The 25,066-nt window shown below is 47.2% G+C and overlaps 1 protein-coding gene across 4 annotated transcripts; it reads right to left on the bottom strand.

Annotated features, from left to right (window-relative positions):
• Window positions 1-126: 126 nt before the first annotated feature.
• OIT3 (oncoprotein induced transcript 3) lies at window positions 127-25,060 on the bottom strand. Of its 4 annotated transcripts, none has more exons than XM_063406278.1 (9): window positions 24,919-25,060; window positions 16,678-17,052; window positions 15,468-15,578; window positions 12,521-12,643; window positions 10,536-10,658; window positions 6,934-7,094; window positions 6,028-6,443; window positions 2,357-2,456; window positions 127-1,043 (listed from the first exon to the last, which is right to left on the bottom strand). In XM_063406278.1, the coding sequence occupies exons 2-9, from the start codon at window positions 16,919-16,921 to the stop codon at window positions 858-860; spliced, it is 1,464 nt and encodes a 487-aa protein (XP_063262348.1). In that variant the 5' UTR covers window positions 16,922-17,052; window positions 24,919-25,060; the 3' UTR covers window positions 127-857. The 4 variants fall into 4 exon arrangements, with proteins under 4 accessions (XP_063262348.1, XP_063262349.1, XP_063262347.1 ...); XM_063406279.1 differs by having other exon boundaries at window positions 24,924-25,044; XM_063406277.1 differs by having other exon boundaries at window positions 24,913-25,013.
• Between the last annotated feature and the right edge of the window lie 6 nt (window positions 25,061-25,066).

Below are 25,066 nucleotides of genomic sequence, written 5' to 3'. Positions count from 1 at the left end.
AAAACCAGTGACTGCTATAAATAATTAACATGCATCCCTCTAATCCTTTGCCGGAATCACGGCCTCTCTAACCAGGGCAATGCATCACAGCTTCCAAACAAACACTTGGCAGCAGCACACATGGGATGGGGGTGTTTATAGATGTTTAATGGGGTTTCTCTTACAATCAAGGTGCTATAGCACTTAGGAAAGGCACTTTTGGAGGTGGGAGAAGAGGAAGAAGAATAATGATACACTAAATACAGGAGGAAACACTATTAAACTTCATGCAATTATCAAAAGCCAGTAAAAAAATCAAATCTCATTAAATACCTTTTGCTATTTAAAATCACATTTAAATGCACCTGTGATAGATCTGAGCTTTAGCTGCCTGTAATGACAACTGTATTGCTCCAAGGAACTTACACATGATGAGACCTATTTTATTCATGTTTTTATTAACAGTCACCCAAAAGCTTCAGCATCACTCCCAGAGCTGCACAGCAAACACACTCAGCTATGATACTATTTGTACTGTCTGATGCAAGAAGGGCTTGGATAACATTTGTTTAATCAAGGACAAACAGTCCTGGGGCCTGTAGGTGGATGTGGGGAAAGGCAAAGTTGGGTAACACTTCCGGCCTGCAAAGAAACAGGGTCCCTTCAGCTAAGGGGGTGTTGGGGAGAAATGCAGATAAAGCCAAACTGTTCTGAAGTCCGGGTCACACTCCAAGGGCCCAAAATACTGCACAAATAATCACCACAGAGTTAAGGAGATGAGTCCTGAGGTTTAAGTGGAGCTTTAACAAATACCTCTCGTTTCTCAAACAACCACAACAGGCGGCAGTGATAAGGGATGCTGTTCCAGAGGGTGGGTGTCAGTCATCAAAGTCGATTCTGATGGGGCCTCCTGTCAGGACGTGGTTTGCCACGTGAGATTCCTCCTGCTGCTCCTCCTGCCGCGGCTGGGCCGCCCTGCGCACGCGTCTCCGGCAGCCCTGGGCGCAGCGCGAGGTCTCGTCCAGCGCCCCGCACACGAGGATGCGGCAGTGCAGGAACACCTCCTGCAGTGGGGACACAGCAGCACAGTCACTACACAGCTCTGGGGGCCACTGGCACTGCTGCCAGAGCCACGGCTCTGTGCCAGCACCACGGCATTCCCATGGCACAGCTGTGTCCAACACTGCCATCCACAGCCAGAACGGCTGCTCCGTCCGTCTCCTTGTGAGTCCTCTCTAGGGAGCCTGGCTGAGACCCCAGAGCCAAGAGTGGGGAGACAGGGAATAGGAACTGATCCTCCAGATGAAGAGAGGGAAGTGGCAGGAATCAGCTTGGCAGAGCTGGCACGGACTGGTAGGAGCTGCACGTCAAGGATGTGTGAAGCCTCGCAAGGATTGATGGAGACGTGCAGGAGAATTTCAAGTGAGCTGGGAAAACAAAGCCAGGAAACCGAGGGGAAAAAGGACTGAAATGCAGGGTGATGAGAGGCTAAGTTGAGGGAAGAGGGACAATGCAAAGAGCAAGGATAGCTGCCTTTTCTCCTTGCACAGTAAAGGCAGGGACAGGACTGCTGCTCCCTGCCCTGTAAATGACAAGGAGAGCAAGCAAGATCCCTGCAAGCAGCATTCACAAAGACCTGGAGAGGTTTGAAGCAGAATCCATTGTGCAGGATGGGAGGATGCAGGTTAGAGGCAGCAGGGGTAATCAGAATGCCAAGGAAAACTTCTGAATTTTTGATCTCATCTGTTTTAACCCTACTGGGGCTCTCCAGTAGCTGGAGCAGCTTTATACCTTTTGGAGCAGGCAGTGTTGGCTGAGCATAGCAATGACTGGAAGATCCAATTTCCTCCAACACAGAAAGGAAAGCTATTTGCATTAGGAAAATGGCATTATCCTTCCACTGTCCTCCCACTACAGAGCTTCTATCCCAGAGACAGCCTGATTTCACATTGAATTAAGCTGTATGGTAGCCTTCTGTCTGGAGTCCTGGTATCTGTACTCACAAGAGCTAGAGAAGACACAAGGTTTAAAAGATCCTGAACTAAAAACTGTGTTGTTTTAAAGACAGGGCACTGTGAAATGTGCCTGTTGACTGAGAACACTTCTCTCACCCAGCAAACAAAGATCACCCTGGAAGCAACAACCATTTTAGCCTGCTGTGGCACTGATGTTCCAAAACTGTCCTTCATATTTTAGTTTTAGGTTTTTTTATCAATCTCTCCTGAAGTACCTGTCTCAGACTCCTGTAAGGTGCAACTGCTGGAACAGGCACAGCAGCCTTGGACCAGCCATTCCATACCCTTTTCCAACTTGGTGCTGAGGCTCCTCAGTCGTATCAGAGCTTATGAAATCTATGAGAGCTGAGTTTTGAGCTTACCCTGTTGTTTTTGCCCACAAACTTGAACACAGGAACCTGGAAATGCTTGGCAAGATGGTCCTTTGACGTGTACTGCTTCACGGAATCATCAGAAACGCAGCTGAGGAGAGCAGAGGGATAAGGCTTTAATGGGTTTCCCAGAAATGGAAAAAGAAAGAGAAAAGACATTCCAGCCTGCTTAACCAGAGAAAGAAAAGGAGGGATTGGTTCTCTCAGGCTCAACTACCATCCCTGCTGCTTCCTCTTTGGCCACAGGAGAAAAGTCGGGAATGATGGGGAAAAACAGCAGCACTGCTAATGGCATCTGCAGACAAGGAACAGCTCAGCACAGCACAGGGCTGGCAGGACGTGGCCCAGTCCCCCCAGAGAGGGAGTGCCAGCGAGCTGCAGGCAACTCTGTCCTCACTTCACCTTCCTGTGCAGCAGCCTGCAGTTACACACTACAGAATGTGCTATGCACTTACTGCATACACCTAGATATGCACATAAATTATGCTTTAAATGAAGCAGCCTGCACCCACGTTACTAAAATATGACAGATGATGAAAACAACAAAAATACAGATTTGCTTTCCTTTATATCATTTACATTTTTCTTCCTGCTGGATTTGGTTAAACAGGTCAAATTCACTACACCAAAAATTTATAATTTCAGTTTTTTCATCACTAGTAATGCATGATTGTATGAGAGGTCACAGAACTGAAAGAAAATAAGCTGCTTCTATAAAAAGTTACATTCCAGGTGCAGTGCATTTATAAACTATTACAGCCTGCTTAGAGTTTGACAGACAAAAAGTTATGGTGGCTCAACAATTACTGCTGATTATTACAAAGCCTTGGGCATCTTGAGAGGCCCTGATGCTGATTTGAAATTGCATTGCAATGCAGCTTTCCTTTCTAGCAAGTTAATTCCAAAAATGTGGACTTTGAAAAATAAAAAAAACAACAATAAAGCAGTGGTGGAAGAGACAAGAGGTACTGGTGTGGCTCAAAGTCTTGCTCTTGCAGCAAGGTTCAGCTCCCATCTTTACAGAAGAAATGTGCATGGAATTGTCAGCAATGCTGATGTTTGACACGTTCAGTTGTAAAAGAGCAGTTCTGCCTTCACTGGAACATTTAGGAATCTCTACATTGGTAAAATTCCTTTTTAAACAAGGCATCTGATCATAAGGAATGGCAGCTAAAGACTTCTCATAGGTGAGTGGCCAAGCTCTAGGGCCACATTCTGACAGGCATGTTCTCATTTTCAGTGTATAAACTGTGATGATTATTGGACACTGGCTCAAACTGACCCCTAAATCCCAGATTGTCCAAAGGTTCTCCACACTGATGGAAGAAAACCTACTAGTTTGGGGCTAGAGAGAGAAAAGTGGAAGAACACCATAAAGCAATCAGAGACACAAAACCAGCTCAGAAACCTCATGAGCCACAAAAGCAATTTGTGCATTCTGCATTTGTGGGGCCAGACCATATCCCACTCTCCTAGGAAACCCCAGAGACCCTACTGCCCACTTTGGAGAGGTGAGAAGAGACATGTATGGAAGGAAAAGGGGTGAGCCTGGCCAGGATATGGGGAAAATCCCCCTATCCCTGTGCATAATGTGCTTAGGTTTGAGGAGCAGGATATGGGGAAAATCCCCCTATCCCTGTGCATAATGTGCTTAGGTTTGAGGAGCAGAGGGGCAGTGCCGTGGGAGCTGTGCTCTGACCCTCTTACTTGGGGTTGCAAGGTTAAAAGGAAAGCTTGCACAACGAAATATCCACCTCAGCCTAACAAATGGGGCAGCCTGAGGCACAGCAAGATGAGCTTTGCAGTGGAACTACCTTAACCACCTTGTGCTCTGCTGAATCACAGCTCCTGACCTCACCAGTGACATGACCTTGCTGCAGATGCCCCAGAGAGCTTCAACGTTTATCAGCTGTGCCATCGGTCAATGCCTTTGTTTCATTTTGTTTTCACAAGGCAGGGAATTAAAAGAGAAGAGAGCAGTAGAGGGAATTGTTCCATACCTCAAGGTAAAACCCCTCCAATTTAAACAGTGTTTCCCTTTGGAATATGCAGTTAACTCTTGCAGGTCTGATCCTACATAAACTGATACAAAAATCCCATCTTTATTGCCATGGGCTTTTGGGGCTGGATTTCTAGAGGGAAACTGAGTTATTACAGAAGGGTTTGGAGCAGGGAGAACTTAGCAGTGCATTCAGCTAATTTAATTTTGAATCACTGGGGACACTGGGGCCTGCAGTGATGGCTGCAGAGTGGAGCACTTCTCCCTTCAGTGAAGTTTTAATGCCCTCTGCAGGTACCAAGGGACTGCTGGTGCCATAAATCCTCCAACCAGTGCTGGGGTTAATTCAAGAGATGACATTTCCTGCCTTCTCCCTTCTCTATCCTGAGCTTCAAGTTTTGGCTGCTGGTTTGAATCCCATCATTTTCTCTCATGGGGAGAAATGAGTGAATGTTTGGGGCCTTGACTCTGTGAAGGGTCCATGGGAACAGCCAAGCCAGGGAGTTGATGAAATCAATTTTTCCATTACAGATCTGCTCATAAAGCCCAGAAATGTTGGGCACAGAAGGACTGCAGCCTAGGATGGAGGGAGAGCAGGCTAATGCTCTGTCAGCAGGAACTGAAAACAGTATTTTTGGGTACTTTACAGTACAGGACCGTTTTGCCACAAGACAGCCACACAGGACTTGTCATTAGCAGCTCAAACAGTGGATGATTTGTCTGGCAGCTGAGGACATGATTGTTGTCATCATTAAATGGTCTGGCAGGTAGCACACAGGATTTACACAAGCACAGTCCCTTGACTATCAGGCTACAACTCTTGGGTATGTCTTAGATATTCCCTTGGCTGGATTTTCCTCCCTAGAGGACAGCAGACTGCCTCACAACCATGACATTTCTTCAGAGCTGTCTGGTTCAGCAGCTGGATGCAAAGACTCCACAGCAATGCTGTAGCATGGCACAGTCATTTCAGCACCCAAAGAAGTGTCAGAAAAGAGGAATCATCTCAGGAGCCACAGCTGAGCCCACAGCAAGGCTCCCCAAACCTCTGATGCAAAAACCTCAACAGTGAACCCACAGATCTGCACAAAACTATTTTTAGAATATCCTGGAATGATCACTAACCACAAACACCTCAAAAAATTGCAGCCAAACTGAGAGACCCTAAGTTTATTGCACTGACAGGCATCAGGGGGAGCAAACCAAGGGACTCTCCTGCAGCTCCTACCAGGACTGGCAATGGGCTCTCCTGGCTGGTGCTGCCATAAGGCCATTATGAGGAAATTAGGAAACTTGCTCCAGTTGCTGTGGCAGCTGCCTGGCAGCGGCACACGGCCATGGGGGTTCTGCACATTGGCTTGGCACTCTGTGGCTGGCAGAGAGAGGATATCAGCAAAGAGAATCTTTTCTACAGGAGCCAACTCAATTATCCACAAGGCTAGTGACGGGGAAATGCATCCTGTGAAGGCTGCACTGGGAGGAACCTCTTTCACTGCCTCCCACTGCTTCTCCCCGTTACTTCTGATGGGACAGGTGGTTTCAGCTTGGCTGCTGGTGATTGCTACGAGCACAGCAGACAGGCTGCTTTGGAGAAGGGGCAGTGTTTCCTGCATCACACACACAGCTCACCCCACTGCCAATTCCCATTAAACAGTGAACTCACCCATCTTGAATCAGGTAGTACTTCAGGATCTCATCAATTTTTGAGGTGGGAGTGGCAAAGCAGCTCTCCACCAGCGTCTCCAGTCCACTGACGTGCACCAAGGGCTCAATCCCAAAGTACAGGGAGTCCCGAAGCTTGAGGGTGGGAAGAGCACCCCTGTAGGGCTCGTCAAAGTCTTTGTCCTTGAAGATCTCCAGAGTGAAGGGGAAGATGCCCTGGCTGCGGCTCATGATTTCCAAGGGAGAGTTCTTGAGGTTGGGCACGTAGCCCTCGGAGATGGTGTAGCGGCGCGGGAACTCGCAGGTCACCGGGATCAGCAGCTTGCTGGTGCGGACAATGATGTCCCCGTTGCTGCCCGGGGTCTGCTTGGGCAAGCCAGTCACCAGGTTGGTGGCAATGATTTTATCATTTATTACCTGCAGCAAAGAAAGGGGACGTCATTGAGAAGCACCTCTCTGGGCTGACACTCAGAGCAGCCACTGTAGGCTCAGCTCGTGAATTTACACCCCACCACCAGAATGATGCTGCTCATCCTCACCAACCAACTAAGGTCTGCTGCCAGCTGCAATGCACCACACCTCTGCTACTCCTCTGGGTCCTGACCAGTTGCCAGTTTAACCTTCAAAACATATTAGGAGACCAGAACCTGTCTCAGCAGGAGAATGAAGAGTGAGGGCACTTGTACCTTCTACCCTTGTGATCAGCAAGCAGCACCCACGCTGCCAGACACACGCTGCTGGAGGGGGTTGGAAGGAGCTCTCTGACTTTGGAATGCCAGCCCAGGTCTGCTCTGAGGGCAGCTGCATGGCAACACAGGAAACAGCTCCAAGGGTACAGCTAAATCAGCTTTATTCCCCAAGTAAGCCACAGCCAAATCCCCAAATCAGAGACAATAGGTATACGTACATCTACAACAGTACCGCAGGACTTCAGGGAGAAATGGATGTTGACATGAGTGCCATTGGACACGCCTTTGCACGAAGTGTTGATGAGGGAAAGGTCCAGGCCTCCAACCAGGTCCTTTGGGATGCTCACCTCGATGGAGCTGGACTTGCACAGCACTGGAACTGCAAGAGAAGCCCCCAGAATTACAGTTTGCACTACAACCTTACCAGTGAGCTGGGGAAGGGCTATACCAGTTAAAATTGGGAGAAAAAAAGGGGAATCATAGACAGCATTTATGATGATGATCCTGCCACAGTAACCTAACTACCCATCTTGCATTCCCCCACCTACACAAACCAGAGCTGCCACTGCCCCAAATTCTCCAGCCATAGCAATGCCTCAGAAAACAATGAAGACAACCACTGCACTTGCAGCAGAAACTTAGCTGTGCTTTCCAGCTTCCCTTAATGCTCAGCACAGATTTGGTTGATATCTCTTGCACTGCGATGTCCTGGGAAGAATCTTTGCTAGATATGGGTATCAAATTCACAACACCCCAGGCAAAGCCATTTTTTAAGACCTTTAATCAGATTTTACATCAAACCCAGAACACGCTGAAACAAGGCAGAGTAATTCTGTACAGATACTGAGCTAAAATAGAAGCACCTCAAAATGCCATAATATTTTTGTAAGCAATAAACCCAGCTATGACAAACAAACCCAATTAGCTTACTCATTCCACTTCCTTCTAACCTTTAAATTTTAATATAGGCCTCCGTGTGAATTTTTTTAAATTAAAATTTCATTACATAAGAAGCAGGAGAAAACAGAGCTTGGACATAATAAAAAGGAAGGACGAGAGAATAATCTTCAGTTAAAAAGTAGATGCTGTATATATATTCCTTGGGATTATTCAATTCAGTTAGAGACAGGACAAACATACTGGTGGCATATATTCTGCTTTCAACCAGAAAAACACCCCTTTTGCAGGATTTACATTTATTATATTTTAAAATTCCACAAAAAAAAGTTTTCACAAATGTGCTCGTTTCCTGAGATTTTAGCCAAAATTAATTGCAGTCCCAGTCCTCAACATTCCTACGACTTGCCTTCCCTTAATTTCAATCATTAATTATATAGTTTAGGATTCTGGATATTTGATATAAGGCACACTGCAAAAACAGGCATTTCACGCCCCCCTTTAAAAATTTCCCTGTCCCAGCTCAGGTATTTGCAACAGCCTCTGAGAACCTTCAGGGAGGATTTTTGCTTAAAAGTTGATAATTTCAAAGTGATATGCTAAAACAGAGTGCCCAAAGCCATATGTTCCCATAATGACACTGCTGAGTTAGAACAGAAGCTTAAAGAACTAAAAATTACCTTAACCTTCCCTCCACTGGCAGCAGAAGGCAAGTGGGAATAACTGCACAGCTCAGGAGCAGACAAAGGGACTTGGAGAACACAGCATAATGCAGACAGAGAGGAACTTCCTTTGGAGAACTGATTGGCTCCATCTGGATTTAAAGACTCGCTGTTCTAGTGCTCCTTGATAAATAAGAAAATGTACTGCTTTTATAAAGGTGACATTCTGGGCAAGAGATTTGGATCCCAACTGCAATTCTCTGAAGTTCAGGACTGATTTGGTTCAGGATCTCTCTGTTTCTACATGTCTTTGACTGGTACAAAGTGGGAGGAAGAAAGCAGCCCATTTTCCCTGTGCTCCGGAGCTGCAGGAGCTGTGTGCCTTCCATCACTTGGACACAGAAACCACTGAAGGAAAACACTTGACTCAAGCCAGCTCATAGCTATTTGGGAAAACACCCAGTGTGTGCCAGTCAAACATTTGAGTTCTTCACCCTCATACTTGTCAGAACTGTGAGAACTGGGAAAGCCTCCTCATTTCCACTTTAAACTCTGTTTTGCACCAATGCCTCTGAGCACCTGACCCTGGGAGGAAGATTTGGGGGTGAGTCCAATGCTCATTTCTCTGTCTGCCATTATTACTGGCACCACATTCCAGCCTCTTCCTTGGCCTTTCAAAGTGCTGCTGTGTGGAGCAGAGGTTATCCTCCTGCACAGACTGCTCGGCAGAACAGGCTCCCTGGTGCTACAAACATAAACCCTGCTTACCTGCACAAAAGGTCAGGCAGGGGACAGCGGGAGAAGAGCATTTCACCCCTACTCTTCAGGAAGAGGTGGAGTGCTAGGATGGGCTGCAAAATTCTAGGATGGGCTGCAAAATTCCAAGTATTTTGCTGGCTGGTATCTTTATGGGAAAATTGCAGCTTGTAGACTGATTTCTGTGGAAGATTATTAATGTTTGTTCTGAACACGGAGACAGTGCAGAGGAGGGTAGAGAGGCTGCAGATCCAATTGCTTCAGGCTACTGTGCCTGCCCTGCGCTGTTAATTGAACCAATATAAACCTGATTAGGTGTCATAAAAAATTGTGTGGTACAGTTCCATATCTGCTCAGAACTGCAGGCCACAGCATGGGGACATAAATTCATGAATGCAAAAGAACAGGCAATTTCACTTTATGAGATGCTTTATCCTGAGCCCCAGCCTGGCTCCCAGCAGTGCTGCTGCTCTCATTAGCAGCCTCACAAGCAGCAGAAACCCTGGCTGGGAAGTCCAGAACTTCCAACCCTGCTGGGGTTGCCACAGGGGCCCAGGATTGAAAAACATCACTCTGTTCTGGCCTGTATCCATCAACCAGACCTTCAATCAGTGAGTGATCACAGCTCTTGGAAACCCCCACCTCTGCTGGATCCCAAGTGGGCAATGCTCACCCTTGGGAGCCCTGCATTTCTAAAAGGCTTTAAAAAAAGCAGAAATTCCATCTAGTAGAACCATTCCAACTCCCTCTCTGAGGCATACTATCCTCATACACATCAGACTGCAGGAGGTTCTCTGAGCACACCAGGCAACACCAGGCTGCTGGTAGCCCAGATGTATTTGCAAAAGAAATCTTTGCTAACAACAGGGAGCTTGTTTATTCCATGTGCATGCCATAGGCACAAGTGACTCAGCATGAAGGACTCCCTGCGGAAAGTTCAGAGAGAAGGTTCTCCAAGGATAACGCTGCCTTGGCCTCTACACAGCACAAGCAAGAGTCAATTTTTAGATGCTAACCCTGGCTCTTTTCCAAGGGGCAGCAGGAGCACCTAATACCAAAGCTAGTGCCCTGCGTCTATGCAAAGGAATGCCTACTGGAATTGGCATACTTGGAAAAAAAGATGCCTCTCTCTTCAACCCCGTTCTTGGATTGGACCTCTTTAGGTGAGATTTTGAAGTTTGAAGCATGGAGGATGTCAGTTCCAGCAGCATTCATTTGTCAGAGGTGTGCACAGAGCAGTATAGTGGGAGATGTTAAGCAGTATTAATTGTAGGGGAACACTGCCCTACAATCAACTCAAGCTGGGCCCTGGGGCTGCTCTCCTGCCTGGATAGAAGAGCAGCATCTTCAGGCTCTCACTTTTGGATGGTCTGCCATCAGTAACAAAGCTCCATTAACCCAGCTGGAAAGGACAGACCAAGAGAAGAGAGCAAAAAACAAGAAGAAAAGTTCCTTCAGACATTCCCTCGGGGGACAGAGGCTGCAGGGAGATTTTGCTGACCTACCTTGGCAAGTGTGGTTGTCTTCTGACAGAACAAGTCCCCTGGGACATTCACACTGGTAGGTGTCTTCCACTTCAATGCAGGTATGGCTGCAGCCTCCGTTGTTATTGTGACAGCCTTCAATTTCTGGGAAAGAAAGGAAAATCAGTGCTTCCTGCAGGCCTCAGCAGACCCCTGACCAACCAACAGCCTGAGCAATGCAGCTCTGAGGCAACAGTTTGTTTCCCAGAAAATGAGGTGGAGACCCCTTTTTTAATTGTACACTTTAACTCATGTGTATGAATGAAAAATCATAATGTGTACAGTTAAAATCATAATGACTCTTTTCTTTCAAATAACTTTAACTGCTTGATTTTTTTAACTCTTTGGGATGAATATGCTAGATGAATACTACTGTTCTCAGTAAAATAACAGAACATAAGATAAGCAAATCATAAATATAAAATATTTCTTCCTGAGCCTGCCATCAGAAATCACTGTGTGGTTTTTCACTGAAATGTAAAGAAAAGAATGGAAATGCCACACTCAATCCTATACAATGCGTGGAAAATAACAGCCTGAACACCCCATATGAGTCAAAGCTATGGATAAAAGCATCATAATGTAAATTTTGAGACACTTTAAACCCTATTCAGCCTCACCAGCTCACGTAATCAAGCTAAATCTCTTGCATTTGCTCTTTTTAGCGACAAGCTCTGAGGTGGCTCACACCTCACATCCCATTCTCTACCGGCTCACAAAGCTGAGGGCACATCTTCAGAAATAAAACTCACTAACAAGATTGTAAAAATCCCCAGCAGCAGTGTTAAACTCATGAAAGGCGCCATCCTTCTTACAGAAGGGAAATTAAATGATATATCAAAGGCCCTAAAAGCCAACGAGGGGAATGGCAGAAACAAACGAGTTTCCAAACAGACTATTCCAGCCCTGTCAGAAGAGTGCAGCACTCGGGAATAAAAAATTGCACAGCTCATTTATGTGATGCCCCAGCAGCTCAGAGCTGGATGTGGCAGGGACAAAGCCCACAGACCATTTTTGTCCCCACACAAGTTGACAAGTACTTAAGGAGCACTCTGCACAGCAGCACTTCCCAGGGAAGTGTCACTGCCTGGATGAGCGATGTACCAGCAGAGCTCAGAGAGCAGATTTAGCGCTTTTGGGTAGCTGAGAAGTGAGGCACATCTGTAGTTGTTTTTCTTCTCTGAGGCCCCACAGCATCTGTGAACACCACACAGCAGCTTTGCTGTGAGGGAACACAGTGCTTTTCCACAGCTCACCACAGAAAACATCAGGCACACATCAATTTTTGCTGGGTTTCCTTATTTCTGCTCAGGGATGTTTGTACATTGTTGGTGACAACACATCAGGCCCACAGTTTGGTCTTTAAGCCACCAGTCTAAATTTATCAAGGGTTTTCAGCCTGGCTGTGCCACCACTGTGAAGGAACTGAGGCAGCTGCACGGAGCAGCAGAGCCACAGACACCAGAGAGCAAAACACCGCCCTAATCCCAAATTTAACTTCTGTCCCCAGATTGGCACCCCTCTCCTCAATCCCTATCCTGGGAGGCTAAAGTGAGCCTCATGCTTTAGTCTAATGTCAGGACATTACCCCACACCTAATGTGAGCTGCCAAAAGCCAGTGCTGCTAAATCTGCCCCCATAAAACTCTACCACACAAATCTCCAGACCGAATCCCAACAACTCTGTCAACAAGTTCTGCCTGAACAACCAATCTTCAGATCCACTGCTGCCTTTCCCCCACAGAGATAAACACAAGCAAGTCCTAACAGAAATGGACAAGGCAGGGAGAACAACAAGGAGATTTCTCTCAGCTTGCTTAGAAAGATATTTTAGTATCAACCTCTCTGGCAAGCACAGAGGTGATATCAGTGACATTTAATCCTGGGTGCACAGAGCCAAGAGAGTGCCAGTGCTGCAAGGGAATGATTTATAGAGCTTCCAGCAGCCTGTGGTAGCTGATGCCTCACCTTCACAGGTTTTCCCATCGCTTCCCAGCGTGCGCCCGACGCCGCACTCACAGCGGAAGGAATTCTTCAGGTTAACACAGAACTCGCTGCAGCCTCCATTGTTCTGCTCACACTCGTTTTCATCTGAAAAAAACAAGCTCTGGGATGAAATCAATAATCCCACTTAAAATAGTAACACTGACATAGCTTTTGAATCTCTTGGTAAAACTCTGAAAACTCCTCCTAACTCGTTTTTAAAGGCTAAAGTTGCTCTGTGTCTGTCTTCTGTCCACCCTTCTTTTTTTCTTTTTTGGAAAGGTACTTTGTTCTCTGAGATTCTAATTCCTCCACCTGATTTAATCTCTGTGTGGAAAAAGCAAACATAGAGGAAGGGACAGACATTGCTCTTGCTGAGCCACAAAATGAATGATTTCTCTTAGGCAGGCCAGGATGCTGAAGTTATCAATCAAAGTTCACATGGAGTTTCATCAAAACAGCTTAGAAGCTGGCATTTATTAGGTGTCAGAAGCTTAAAACCAAGAAAAAAGAAAAGTACCATTTTAACAGAGAGGTCAGAGATGAGCTCTCTCAGGTGCCTGTGGTCCCACACATGCACAATACCCACAGCTGGCAGCTGGTGGTGGTGTCTCCTTCCCCAAGCAAGGTGAGTTGAGTATTTTTAGCCAGACTTGGCCAGTACCTTGCTTTGGGAGGCAGGAAGCATGTCCAGGAGACTCACACAGACACTGCTTTTCACACATGTGACAGGCTCCACGCTTTCCCTTCTAAAAATAAAACTGAAGCTGCTTAAAAACAGCAGGTGAAGAGGGAAAGGGCTACTGGCATGGAGATGTTGTTAGAAGGGCCTAGAGATTGCCTTGGTCAAGGGCTGGGCCCAGAAATTCCCCTGGCTGGTCCTTCCAAGTTCTACAGCACACACAGATCTCTGCTCTTCCCCACGGGTGACAAGCAGCACTTCTGGGACACAGGCTGGTTGTCTTGAGAGTGCATTGGGACAGTGCTGAGCTGATTTTAACCACAGCTTAGTACAACACAGATCCAGGCATTGAGGAAGGCAAAGGCAATGCACCGACTGGTGGATGCGTGACAGGAAGACCTCATTTAACCCCCAAATAAAAATGTAACTCAGGATCAGCCGTTCTGCTCTGAGATTCAAAGCAGCTAATATCCTGAGGAGAAGCACAGGGAGGTGCAAGAGCTGCTCAGCATTCACAGAATGGTCTGGGTTGGAAGGGATCTTAAAGCTTATCTTGTTCCATCCCCTGCCACTATCCCAGGTTGCTTCCAGCCCCATCCAACCTGGCCTTGGACAGTTTCAGGGACTGGGCAGCCACAGCTTCTCTGCTGCATTACTGCAACACCTTCAGCCTCCCTCTTCGGGGCAGCTGGGAAAGGAAGCACATTCTCTGTTTAGGAAAGACAAACTGGGATTTATTTGGTTTCTCCATAAGGAGGGCACAGTTGCTCTCAGAGATGTGATTGCACAATTACTCAGCACAACAGAAAGTTATTAAAAAGATCACAGAGCCACACAAGAGAGGCTGCAGGCAGGTGAACCAGTGTGATCATTCCAGCTGAGGTGCTGTGCCATCTGGGAATCTCGAGGAGAAGCAGCAGTGCAGAAATCCTGCTCGTGGGGGGATGAAAGCAGCTGCAGCACAGACAGACAGGCTCAGGATTCCTGTGTGCCTCCCTGCTGCAGGAAATCCTGTCCTCTGAGCCTGCCAGGCATTCACTGAGTGCTAGTGCTTGTCAAGGGCACTTCTGTGACTGGAAGGCTTGCACAGAAGCAGCCAATAAATGCTTTTAATTATCTGAGAGAGCTCAGTCAGCCACTTGGCTGCAGACAAGTAGAGCTGCTTAAGCAAAAGCCTTCCCCCAGAATCACTGTGAGCCAAGTGTAACTCCTGCAGCAGGACCATGCTGCTCCTGCCACACACTGGAATGACTGTGGGCCCTGCCCTGGTGCTCACAGACACCAGGTGTGTGAAGAAGGAAACCACCCATGCCTGCTTTGTCAGGTGTAGCCCCTATGGAACAGCCACACACCAACTCTGCTTTCAGCTTCACCACCAATCAAGTGACAGATGAGATTCCTCCTCCCCCAAACACCCCTTCCTCCCTCCACTCCCTTACCTCAACCTATCCATTGGTGTGGCTCTGCAGCTCCCCAACAGCCACCCTTTCCCAGCCCCTGGATTTGTCCTGTCCTGTCCTCATTTTCCTCACCTCTCAGTGCAGGTGCTCTCCCCCAGCACCACACACACAACCACCGCCACTCTCTCCTCAGAGCTTCATGGGGATTCCCCCACAAATCTCCAAAGCCCCCATTCTCCACTCTGCTCTCACCTCCCCCCTGGCCATGTTGGTCTCTGCCACCAAGTGTCAGCTCCCTGAATACCCCCTTGTCATGCCATGTAAAATCACTGCACCTGTGGTGGGACTCACTGTTCTTTGTAAGCCTCAAAGCCCCAGGCCCTGGACAATGTCCCAAAAGGGCAGGAAGTATGGTGGAGTCTTGTGTGCAGCCCTACAGCAGCCAGCAAAACTGGTTTTGGAGGAAAGATATTCAGCAGAGCGTGTGAGAGGAAATCTCTAATGCCAGACTGCACAGCACTTCCAGAGTACCTCGGTGATATCACACCATCCTGCACCATGATCTTGCAAAGAGACTCTGCTACTGCCTTCAGCACCTGAACCACGCAGAAAGCAAAGCCAGCCTCACAAACATGGAACTCCAGGGGCACCAGGAGGGATGCAGTAATGGGATATCATACCTTGGAACCATTTACAAAATCATAGTCCTGGTTCTAGGCAGCAAAGGGGAAAATTCCTGTCAGGATATGCCATTTTTATAGTGCTTTGTAAGGCAAAGGATTGAGATGTGAGCAATGAAACAAAGGGAAGAAAAGCATCAGTAACTGGCACAGCTGATTTCCACCCTTACCAAGGCATGTCTGGCCATCAGGTCCTAGTGTTGTACCCGGGGAACACGTGCAGTCACCGGTGTCCAGGCAGGAGTCCTGGCAATCCACCACATCACAGATGTCATAAAAATCTAGGGCACGACAAGAACAACGTCAGCACAAAGCACTGAGCATGCAAGAAAAGTACAGGATTTGTCCCACCCTGTGTGCATCCCCTCAGTTACAGACCTGGCCCATGCTGGGAAAGCTGACCTGCTGAAGCCGAAGAGAAACAATCAAGCTTAATTACTGCGAGTCAGAGATGCAAATTTTGACTTTGGTAGCGTGCCAAGACAAACCACAGGGAACATTAAATCACTGAGGCCAGGTCAGCTGTGGAAAAATCCCGCTAGTGGAACAAAGCGGGTGAAACTGCTGTGCTGATCCTGGAGAAGCCAGGAGCCAGGCAGCCACCCAGGGACCACGGGTGTGGGGGTTTTATCTTCTTTTCTTCTGTTGGATCTCAGATTAATCCATAACCCCAGTGCAGACTTTTTCACCCAATTACAAGACATCATCCAAACCCATGGAGAAGGTGAAACAAGAACTTGCTCTACGCCCTGAAACCTCCATTTTGCCTTATATGTATTACTACATACTAAAACCTTAAATCCCAAGTTTTTCACCCTGTGAGATCACACAATACTATTCTAACCACACATCCACAACCCCCGTGTGGACTTTTTCACCCAATTACAAGACATCGCCCAAACCTATGAAGAGGAAGGTGAAAGAAGAACTTAGTCCACACCCTAAAACCTCCATTTTGCCTTATATATATTACTATATACTAAAATCTGAAATCTCAAGTTTTTCACCCTGTGAGATCACACACTTCTATTCAAACTACACATCCACAACCCCAGTGTGGATTTTTTCACCCAGTTACCCAAACCGATGGAGAAGAAGTTGAAAGAAGAACTTAGCATATGCCCTAAAACCTCCATCTTGCCCCATATATATTCCTATATACTCAAATCTTAAATCCCAAGCTTTGCACCGTGTGAGATGACACAGTACTATTCTAATTACACATCCACAGCCCCAGTGCTATCACTCAGTTTTGTTCCACAGCCTCAGGTCAGAGGCAGTGCTCGTCTGGGGGTCAGTGCCTGCCAGCACAGCTAGCCTGACATTCCCAGCCCGCAGGGGGGTCCCAGCACAGGGGAGGGTCTCAGAGCGGTGACTCACGGCCGCAGTAGGCGTGGAAGCACACGCTGGGCTTGCTGAGGTGGTACACGTAGTACCCTCCCGGGCACGCCTTGACCTCGATGGTGGCGTTCCAGAGGCAGCAGTTGCCGCTGAAGCTGGCGCAGGCCTGGCGCCGCACGACGCCGTCGGCGGGGCGCGGGTGGCTGCCGTTCATCCAGATGGGCGCGTGCGTGCCGCAGTGGTTCTCGGGGATGCAGAAGGTGGGCATGGCGTCGCCCGCCATGCCCGTGAAGCGGTACCACTCGCCGTCGATGCCGCTGTCGCACGTGGGCTGCCCGTGCGAGCCGTTGATGCGGTGCTCCGTGTTCCTCCAGGGCTCGTTCAGGCTGATGTAGGCGGAGCAGGGGTCCAGGGCTGGGACACACAGAGAGAGCGGCTGGTAGATAGCAAGCCAAGTTGTTGACAGATAATTACAAAACAGGTTTTTTTTCCCCTCCGTCCCTGACTTAACAGAACTGTTGTGACAGACGGAGATCCCTGGGGAGAAAAGGTGATACCAGCAAACTCATTGCCTTGTGGAAAATTCTGACAGCTCATCTTAAAGGTCTTGGAGGAACAAGTAAATTAACAGAGCTCTTACAACTGCAACAGCCTGACTTGCTGTTTAGCAGAAAGGGGGGAAAAAACAAGATATAAGCAAATCTGAGGTCCAAGCAATGATTTTGCTGTAGGAAATACACCCTGGGATCTAGCCTAGGACAACGATCCTTTGGTCAAGTACTAACTGAGCACCTGCAAACCCCTCCTGGAGTCACTGGTAACTCTCCCAGCTGCCTTAGAACAAAGGACTGTATCTCCAACAGGTTATGCAGCCTCTTTTAAAACCCATCCACAGCCAGTGTCAGCCCTCACATCTGAGCTGCCAAACCTTTTTATTCATTATCTTAAAATCTAGAGGGCATAAAGGCATGAATTGGGACCTTCTGGGGAGGTAAACCCTTTACACAGCTGGGTTCCTTGCAGGCCCACAAGCCCTCCTGACCTGCACAGGAGATCAGCTGTTTGTGAGTGAAGTGAGTGTTTGTGGGGGCAGGACACAGACACATGGACTTCCTGGCAAGTGCATGTCTGTTCATGCAGTGCTCAAGGAGTGTGACCCTTTTCAGAGCCTTTCTGAACCTTCTGCAAATAATTAAAATATGAGAGTACCAGAGGGAGAACATAAATGAAGAATTTAAGTGTTCATTAAATTTTCAGTCTCCTCCTAATTAACCCTCATTTGGCAGCTTCCTCACTGAAAGTCCAGAGGTTCCATTTCGCCTTTACATTTAACACCTGATTAAGCACAACTTATCCATGACAAGCAATTCCCTATTAAGCAAAAGGAATGCTAATACTGCCCTGAATAAGAAAAATTGATTACCATTTCCTGAAATTAGGCTAATAAAACCAATGACTCTGAAAAAATGCATCTTGGATTGGAACAGCTTCAACTTTCCACAGCACACTTCTTTTGAAGTTCTAAAGCTGTGCTGTTTTGTTTTCACAACAGTGTGGTGGAGTTTGGGTCAGGGAGGAATACTATGCTCTTTCTATTAGAAACACAAATGATCTGGGGTTCACTATTCTGATTTGTTTCACTTACTTTAAAGTGGGAGCTACAAGTGCTTCAGACAATAGACTTCAAGTCACTCTGATTTAGCTGTGTCCTCTGTAAATATCTGTCCCACAGACGCGCTACCTCATAGAAATATTTCACAAATGTAACATCTCTCATGCCTTCCTCAGCCACAGACACATTTTGTTTGGTCTCAAATCCAGCATAAAAGGCAGGAGCAGCTTCCAGAGCCAGGAGTGCTGCAGAGGTGGCACAGGGAGCATGGATCTGGTGCCACAACTCAAAGATATGCAGAGGAGCTGATTCACTGCCACCACAACCAGCCTCGTTCTTCTGAGCAGCAGAGAGGGGAATGCAGCAGGGAATCTCTGATGGGATTTACCAGGCATTCCCTCATGAGCTCTCCTTTTCACCTGCCTCTGCTTGCCTGCCCTTACCCACAGACAGCAGCAATGCCGTGAATCCCATTCTCCAAAAGCTGGTTTGGCTTCTCCCAGGAGGAGAAGATAGTCCTGAACAGAGCTTCCTCCGGGCTTTCCTCAGCATAATTCCCTTGGTTTCCTCAAGAGAATTCGGTGTGGCCTTAGGGTGAGTCACTGACTAAGATGAAAAGGTTTTCGTGTTGTTAAAAGCCAAATGAGGTGAAGCGGGAATGCCTGTCAGCTTCCCAGCTGGGCAGCACTAAAAATACCAACACTCTCATTAGCTTTCATGTAATTATGAAATATCCCTTGTAGACAGACTCTGGGAACGCTCATCTAGGGAGATTACATTGTCTCCTAAACATCCAGGAGATAATTTAAAGACAGTGAGATGAACATGCAGCAGCTCAGAGGGAGCTGGAAGAAAGCACATCAGGGGAATTGAGGTAGCATTCCTTCACATTTTTCATTCCCCTGAGAGCTTCTGGCAGGAGTGAGGGGGAAGCAAAAAAACAGGCAGTGCTCTTTGGAACACTGCAGATCCTCACAGCCACCTTTGGATTGCCAGTGCTGCCCCACACCAGCCTCCCTGCAGACACCAAGCAGTCCTTGGCAGCAGAGTTTTTTCATTTTAATTAATTAAATTGAGTTTTTAAGAAAAACATTCCACAAAAATAGAGAAGCGACTGATCAGCCTCTCACCTCTTCTCCCCAAACCAGAAGCTTGGGGGTTTCCATGAGATGCATAACTGACACCAGCTCACTGTTTTTCATTTTTCTTGGCTCAGTTCTTTTCCTCCTCAATGCTTATTGCGTGGCCTGAGCAATTGAGGCTGACAAGCATTCGCTAGGAAGCAAAGCTTTTCCATTTGTAAGCCTCATGCTGTCATTAGTTCTCTGGCTGACATGGTAGCAGATACACCTGGTGACAAATCAGGCTCCAGCGAGCACTGGTGAGTGCCCTGTCCTGCAGAGATTAATCCTGGGTGCACTGTGGAACTGGAGGTCTCTGCTCCAGCACAACTAATGCAATAAAGGGAGCAGCACTGCATGATGGCACTAAATTCAATTCAGATTTGTCAAGGAAGCAGGTGAAAAGGTAGCATAATGTCTACTCATAGAGTCTGTCCTTCAAAGGGAGAGGAAAATCCCACAGTGCCTCGGCAATAGAGACTCTCCCAGTATGGGAGACTTCACACTCTGTAACAGAAGGATCTTTCCAACTGGAAGGAATTTCACATCACCTTCAAAGAAAATGGATATTTCTACCACCTGCTGGTCTTTCACCTAAGAATACCAGGGCTCACCGTGAACCTTAAGAGATGGCGAACAAAACTAAGGCAATGCCTCTTTACTCACCCATCGAAGACACTGGCTGGAGCTGAACGACAAAGTAGATACAGAAAAACAAGTACTGGAACATCCCACTGAGCCAAGGAAGAGCCACCACTCAAGGGACAGAGGCTTGAAAGTCCTTGTACAGGTTGTGGCTCTTGCAGCCTTCCTCTCAGTGGAGCTTCTGACTCCAGGCTTCCACAAGAGCAAGTGTGATTGCTCTCCTGGAAGTTTATGAGGAAGGGACGTGGGCTACAGCTCCAGCCTTGACCTCCCCAGAGCAGCTCTACCCCTTACTGACAGCAGGGATGTACTTACTGATCAATCTTGTTTTTTGGACTTGGCCTGCTATTGTTTTCTGCCCTGACTGCCCCGCAGTGACACCTCCACTATCTTATCCAGAGAAGAATTCTAACCAGGGACACCCGGACATCCCGAAGGGATGGAAAAGAAGAACAGATGGGTGCTTGTTATCTCTACTCCTTCCACAAGTCATACTCCATGGCTCCCTCCAGGCACAAAATACCAGCTAAGGAGCCTTAACTGCAGGAAATAGTGGCCAAAGGAGCAGCACTGATCTTCCAAGCACAGATTGCAGAGGAATGCTTGGAGCACAGCTACAATGGGAACATCATTCAAACTGAAAGACCGGTATCTCACAGGGAAATGAGCTGTTCCTAGGCTACACAGAAGGCCCTTGCCACTCCTGGTCACACAACCTGACCACTGCAGTGAGATGATCAAACGAGGCAAGTAAAGACACCTTTCTGCAGTACTCTTACAATCTCTTGTCTCGAAAAAACAAACCAATCCCACCGTTAGGGAATTAATTTTGGTGCAAAACCGAGTAACTGAGAACCTCTCCTGACTAGTTCAAACCAAACTAGGCTGAGTCGCAGGTGACAGCCACAAGCTCTGGATGCAGCACACTGAAATGTGTCCTTTACTACAGCAAACCCAGAAAGGGTCCTTCCCTCTCACCCCAAGAGCTCTCCATCAGCAATGAGTGCAGCTGAGCCTACAGTAATCACAATCAAGCAAGTGTGGGCATTTCCCTGTTCCCTTGGCACCCTGCATTTCTGTAGCAGGCTGGCCTAAGAAATGACACCAAGCTTCAGATCCCAGCAGAGAAAAAGTGGCTCCATTATTTACGTGTTGAATTTGCACAAGACAGGGAGTTGGGTGCTTGTCTGTCTTGCAGGGACTGTACATTACAGAAAATTCTCAATGGCCTCTCTCTGTCAGGGTGTGCCCCTGGGACTGAAGTGAAATTTGCTGCTCTACTCCACCCCAGCACAGGAGTCTTTTTTTCAGTAGTGAATGACTCTAAGGAATAACAAAGAAAACTCCAAATAAATAATTACTGTTATTGCTCCCATAAGGAAAAAAAAATATAAATTCTTGTGGCTCTATTGTGCTGACAGCTGTGCGTACCAGAAAGGTTTTCCCAACAACAGGAAAGGAGAACAGATTCACTACACAAAGCTATCAGGGCAGATAACCCTCAAGAGGTGATTATGTGAATTCCCAGAAGAGAAACTACAATTGAACAGACAATAATACAGCCAGCCACCGGAATTTCTATTTTGCCACTTTCATTGAGAGGCTGGTTCATACTTATGGTGCCAGGTAAATAAAACTGACAAGCCTGAATGGAATGCTCTGTTTGTGTCACAGGTGTGTACAGCTCTCTGAACCATCTCTTCACCAGCTGCTTTTGTTTTGTAGCTGCTACACAAGCCTGTTATAACAAGGTTTTGACAGGTACATGTCAGTGACTGACAGCTGACAATTAACACAGAGAAATGAACTGCAGCATTGCAAATTGGAGCCTCCAAGGCGTCACGCACATGCCCTATCAAGGTCTCAAAAACTGATTAAAGCAGGAGATGCCCCAGCATTCCCAGAAATGACACTATCCTAAATCACCATAACATCTAGTTGAAGGAAGTGGTCTCAAGCTGGAGAAAACAGTCTGCTACCTCTTAACATTTCTGGAAAGAAGTACCAGAGGCAACTCTATCAGCACCTTCTCTTTGAAAGTTAATTTGGGTGATATTCATACCTCCAATTCCCCCACAAACAATCTATGCCTCAGGGAGCTATAACAGTCCTGAGAGGATAAATGGAGGGAAAAAACCCAAACAAAAATCCTCCCTGCAAGGAGATGCTCTGGGAGAGACACAATTCCAGTAGGGCATTCTGCAGGACCTGCACTCTCCAGCAAATACATTGTTCCTGACCTCCACATCTGCACCCCAAAGACTCATGCACCCAACACCCCCAAAAGAATCAGGCTTAAGTTAGAATCTCTTAAAAGAAGTCACCAGTACTGTTTAAAAGATGTGAAGAAGGAAGGCAAAACTAAAATAGAGGGCAGGGATTTTCTAAACCTGCTACAAAGCCTGTGCATATCTGTTCTTAACACCAGAAAAATGCTCATTTTGCAGGTGGCAATCACCCTTCTTGTCCCTCCCAGTGATCTCTGCAGGGTTTTACCATCCTCACACAAGGAACTCAAATTCTTCAAAGCATTGGCTGGGCTGGAAAGCCTCATACAGCTGTATTGGACCCATGAATAGAAATGCTTTGGCATTTGCTGAGGTGATCTTGGCTTTGTCAGAGCCACCTCTCAGGACACACTGGAAGATGTGTGAAGCACAGCTCTGGGTGCAGGAACCTGTAACCTGCCTAGAAGGAGCAGGAGGAAGAGCTAATCAGCACTTCCTGCTGCAGAGAGGGAGGAGGACCTGGCACACAGGACAGGCTCTCTTGTCTGGGATTGATTGGAGGATGCACACTCACAATAAGCCCTGACGTGCAGCTGAGATGGATTGCACTGAAGTCAAGGACTTTGAGATAGGCCTTGCTGCTGTAAACAACTTGTTCCAGGACTCAGAGCCAGCGGGAGAGGCTGTGGAGATCAGGGAGGGAGCACAAACTTAGTCAAGTATGGGCAAATTCAACACAAGTGCAACATCGAGAACCCATTAAAATCAGGCAAGTACAGCACTCCTGGTTAAGAGTAGCAGTTGTTTCCTTTCCCTTAGTGGAGAACTGTGATGCAGAACTTGGTGTTTTGAGAGTGTTTTTCCACAGGTCCTACAAACCCAGCATATTTTCCATTTTCAGATGGAGCAATTAGGGCATAGACAGCACACCAACAACTAGTTGGGCAAAACTAGTCAGGGGCAGAAAGAGAAGGAGGACTCATCTTTTGAGAGCTCTCAGAGCCACAGCAGCACAGCCTAAGAGCAACTTCTCCCCTGCTTCAGGGCTTAGGTACACTGCAAGTCTAATTTTCATTACTGGATTTTACTTTCCACCCCTTTAATGTCAGTAAAGAAAATAAGCCTGATGGGTTTTTAAAAGGAAAAATTAGCATCTCTTGGCATAGGCAGAAGAATACTTAAGGTATACAAATCTCCTTCCTCTGTGAAAATGAAGCTATACAGTGGGGCACAGAGGAAAGAAGCTTGCTTTTATAATTCCACACACATAAGAAAACCCCAGGGGATATCAAAGAAATTGATCCACTGGCTCAAAGACAGGGCAACTTCACATGGCTGGCTCAGTGCCATGGTCTGACAGCCAACAGCAGCTTCAGAGCATCATGCAAACCCTCTTAAAGCCAATATGGAAGCATAAGAACTTGAAGCAAGGTGATCATCATTGCTGTCTGCCAGGCAGGAAGGGTTACAGGGGGAAAGAAAAAGGGTTTCTTCTTTGCACTTCAGGAAAGAGAGGCCATGAACACCTTCCCTGGAGGGCCTGCAAGGTAAGGCCTCATGGGTATGGCAAAGGGAACTTCTTGCAGTTCTCCAAGAAACTTTGAACTGATCATACATTTATTTGAAAGCTCCCTACAGAAGAGGTTAATCAAAAGAATGACAAAATTGCTAGGAAAAGCAGCACCCGAGCACTGCAATGCACCCTGCTGCTTCTCCCTCAGCGGGGCTGAGGAATGCAGTGGAACATTAAAATTCAGGCAGCACTGCCTGCTCTGCAAGTGCTGCCAGGGGGACAGGACCCTGTCATCTGCCTGGCTCCCAAAGGGGAAAGAGCTGCTGCAAGAGAGTGTGTTGATGCTGAGATACAACGGGGTGGATCAGGAGAGCAAACAAACCCTGCCCTTCCCTTCAGTGTTAGCATTCCAAGGCACTGAGACTGGAGTGGGAGGCTTGTGGATTTCAGGGCACAACTGCAGGCACTTTTGTTACCCACACCGTCTCCAGAACAACACTAAAGCATGTGCAGGAACAGTTTTGTAACAACATCTTCTTGCTTTCAAAACACAGAGGGTGGTGCTAAGATGTCACCAAGTCTCCTGCTCTCCTGGGTGACAAAATGGACAAATTCTTACGCAACTGAGCCAAACAATTTACCTGAGGGTGGCAGCAGCTCACCTGGGGACAGCAGCAGATTAAGGGCTGTTGGAGGAAGGAGGCCTGTCAGCAGTGATTAAAGGTAGGTGACAACAAACAGCCTCCAGCCCCTCCCCTCCAGCTTTGGAAAACACAAGAGGGGGCTTTTTCAAAAACCAGCTAATCATGGATGGTAATTTTCTAAGCAGTCCACGGGCACAGTGGAAACCTGCACCAAACATCTCATCCTAATAACCCATAAAGCTAGGATAAAGCACACTCTGCTGATCCCCAAAGGTAACAAACAAATCATGTCACCATGACAAATCAAACCATTCAAGGGCCCAGAAAGAAAAGAACTGAAGCCTAACACTCCAGATTGTCTCCAAAACAGCACTTGAATGCAATACAGAAACACATGGACACCACAGGTACCTCTTCTTGGTTGCTGGGCATTACCTGCCTGTATAGATTCTCATCCTGTTACTATGCTGGCCAAACAAAGGAAGATCTTTGCTAGACCAAGTATCTCTACCTCTACCTCACCACCTCAACTGCTCCCGAGATCCCTGTGTTAGGCAGCCAGATCTCCATCCAGGCTTCTTCAGGAAAGCTACTGCCTGCACCACCACAGCCTCGGTGAGGAAAGGTCAGTCAAGAAGACAACCTAAACAAAAAGAAAGGGAGGA

Source organism: Prinia subflava, chromosome 9 (assembly GCF_021018805.1).
Source record: "Prinia subflava isolate CZ2003 ecotype Zambia chromosome 9, Cam_Psub_1.2, whole genome shotgun sequence".
NCBI lineage: Eukaryota > Metazoa > Chordata > Aves > Passeriformes > Cisticolidae > Prinia > Prinia subflava.
This window is presented reverse-complemented; position numbering and strand designations above follow the sequence as displayed.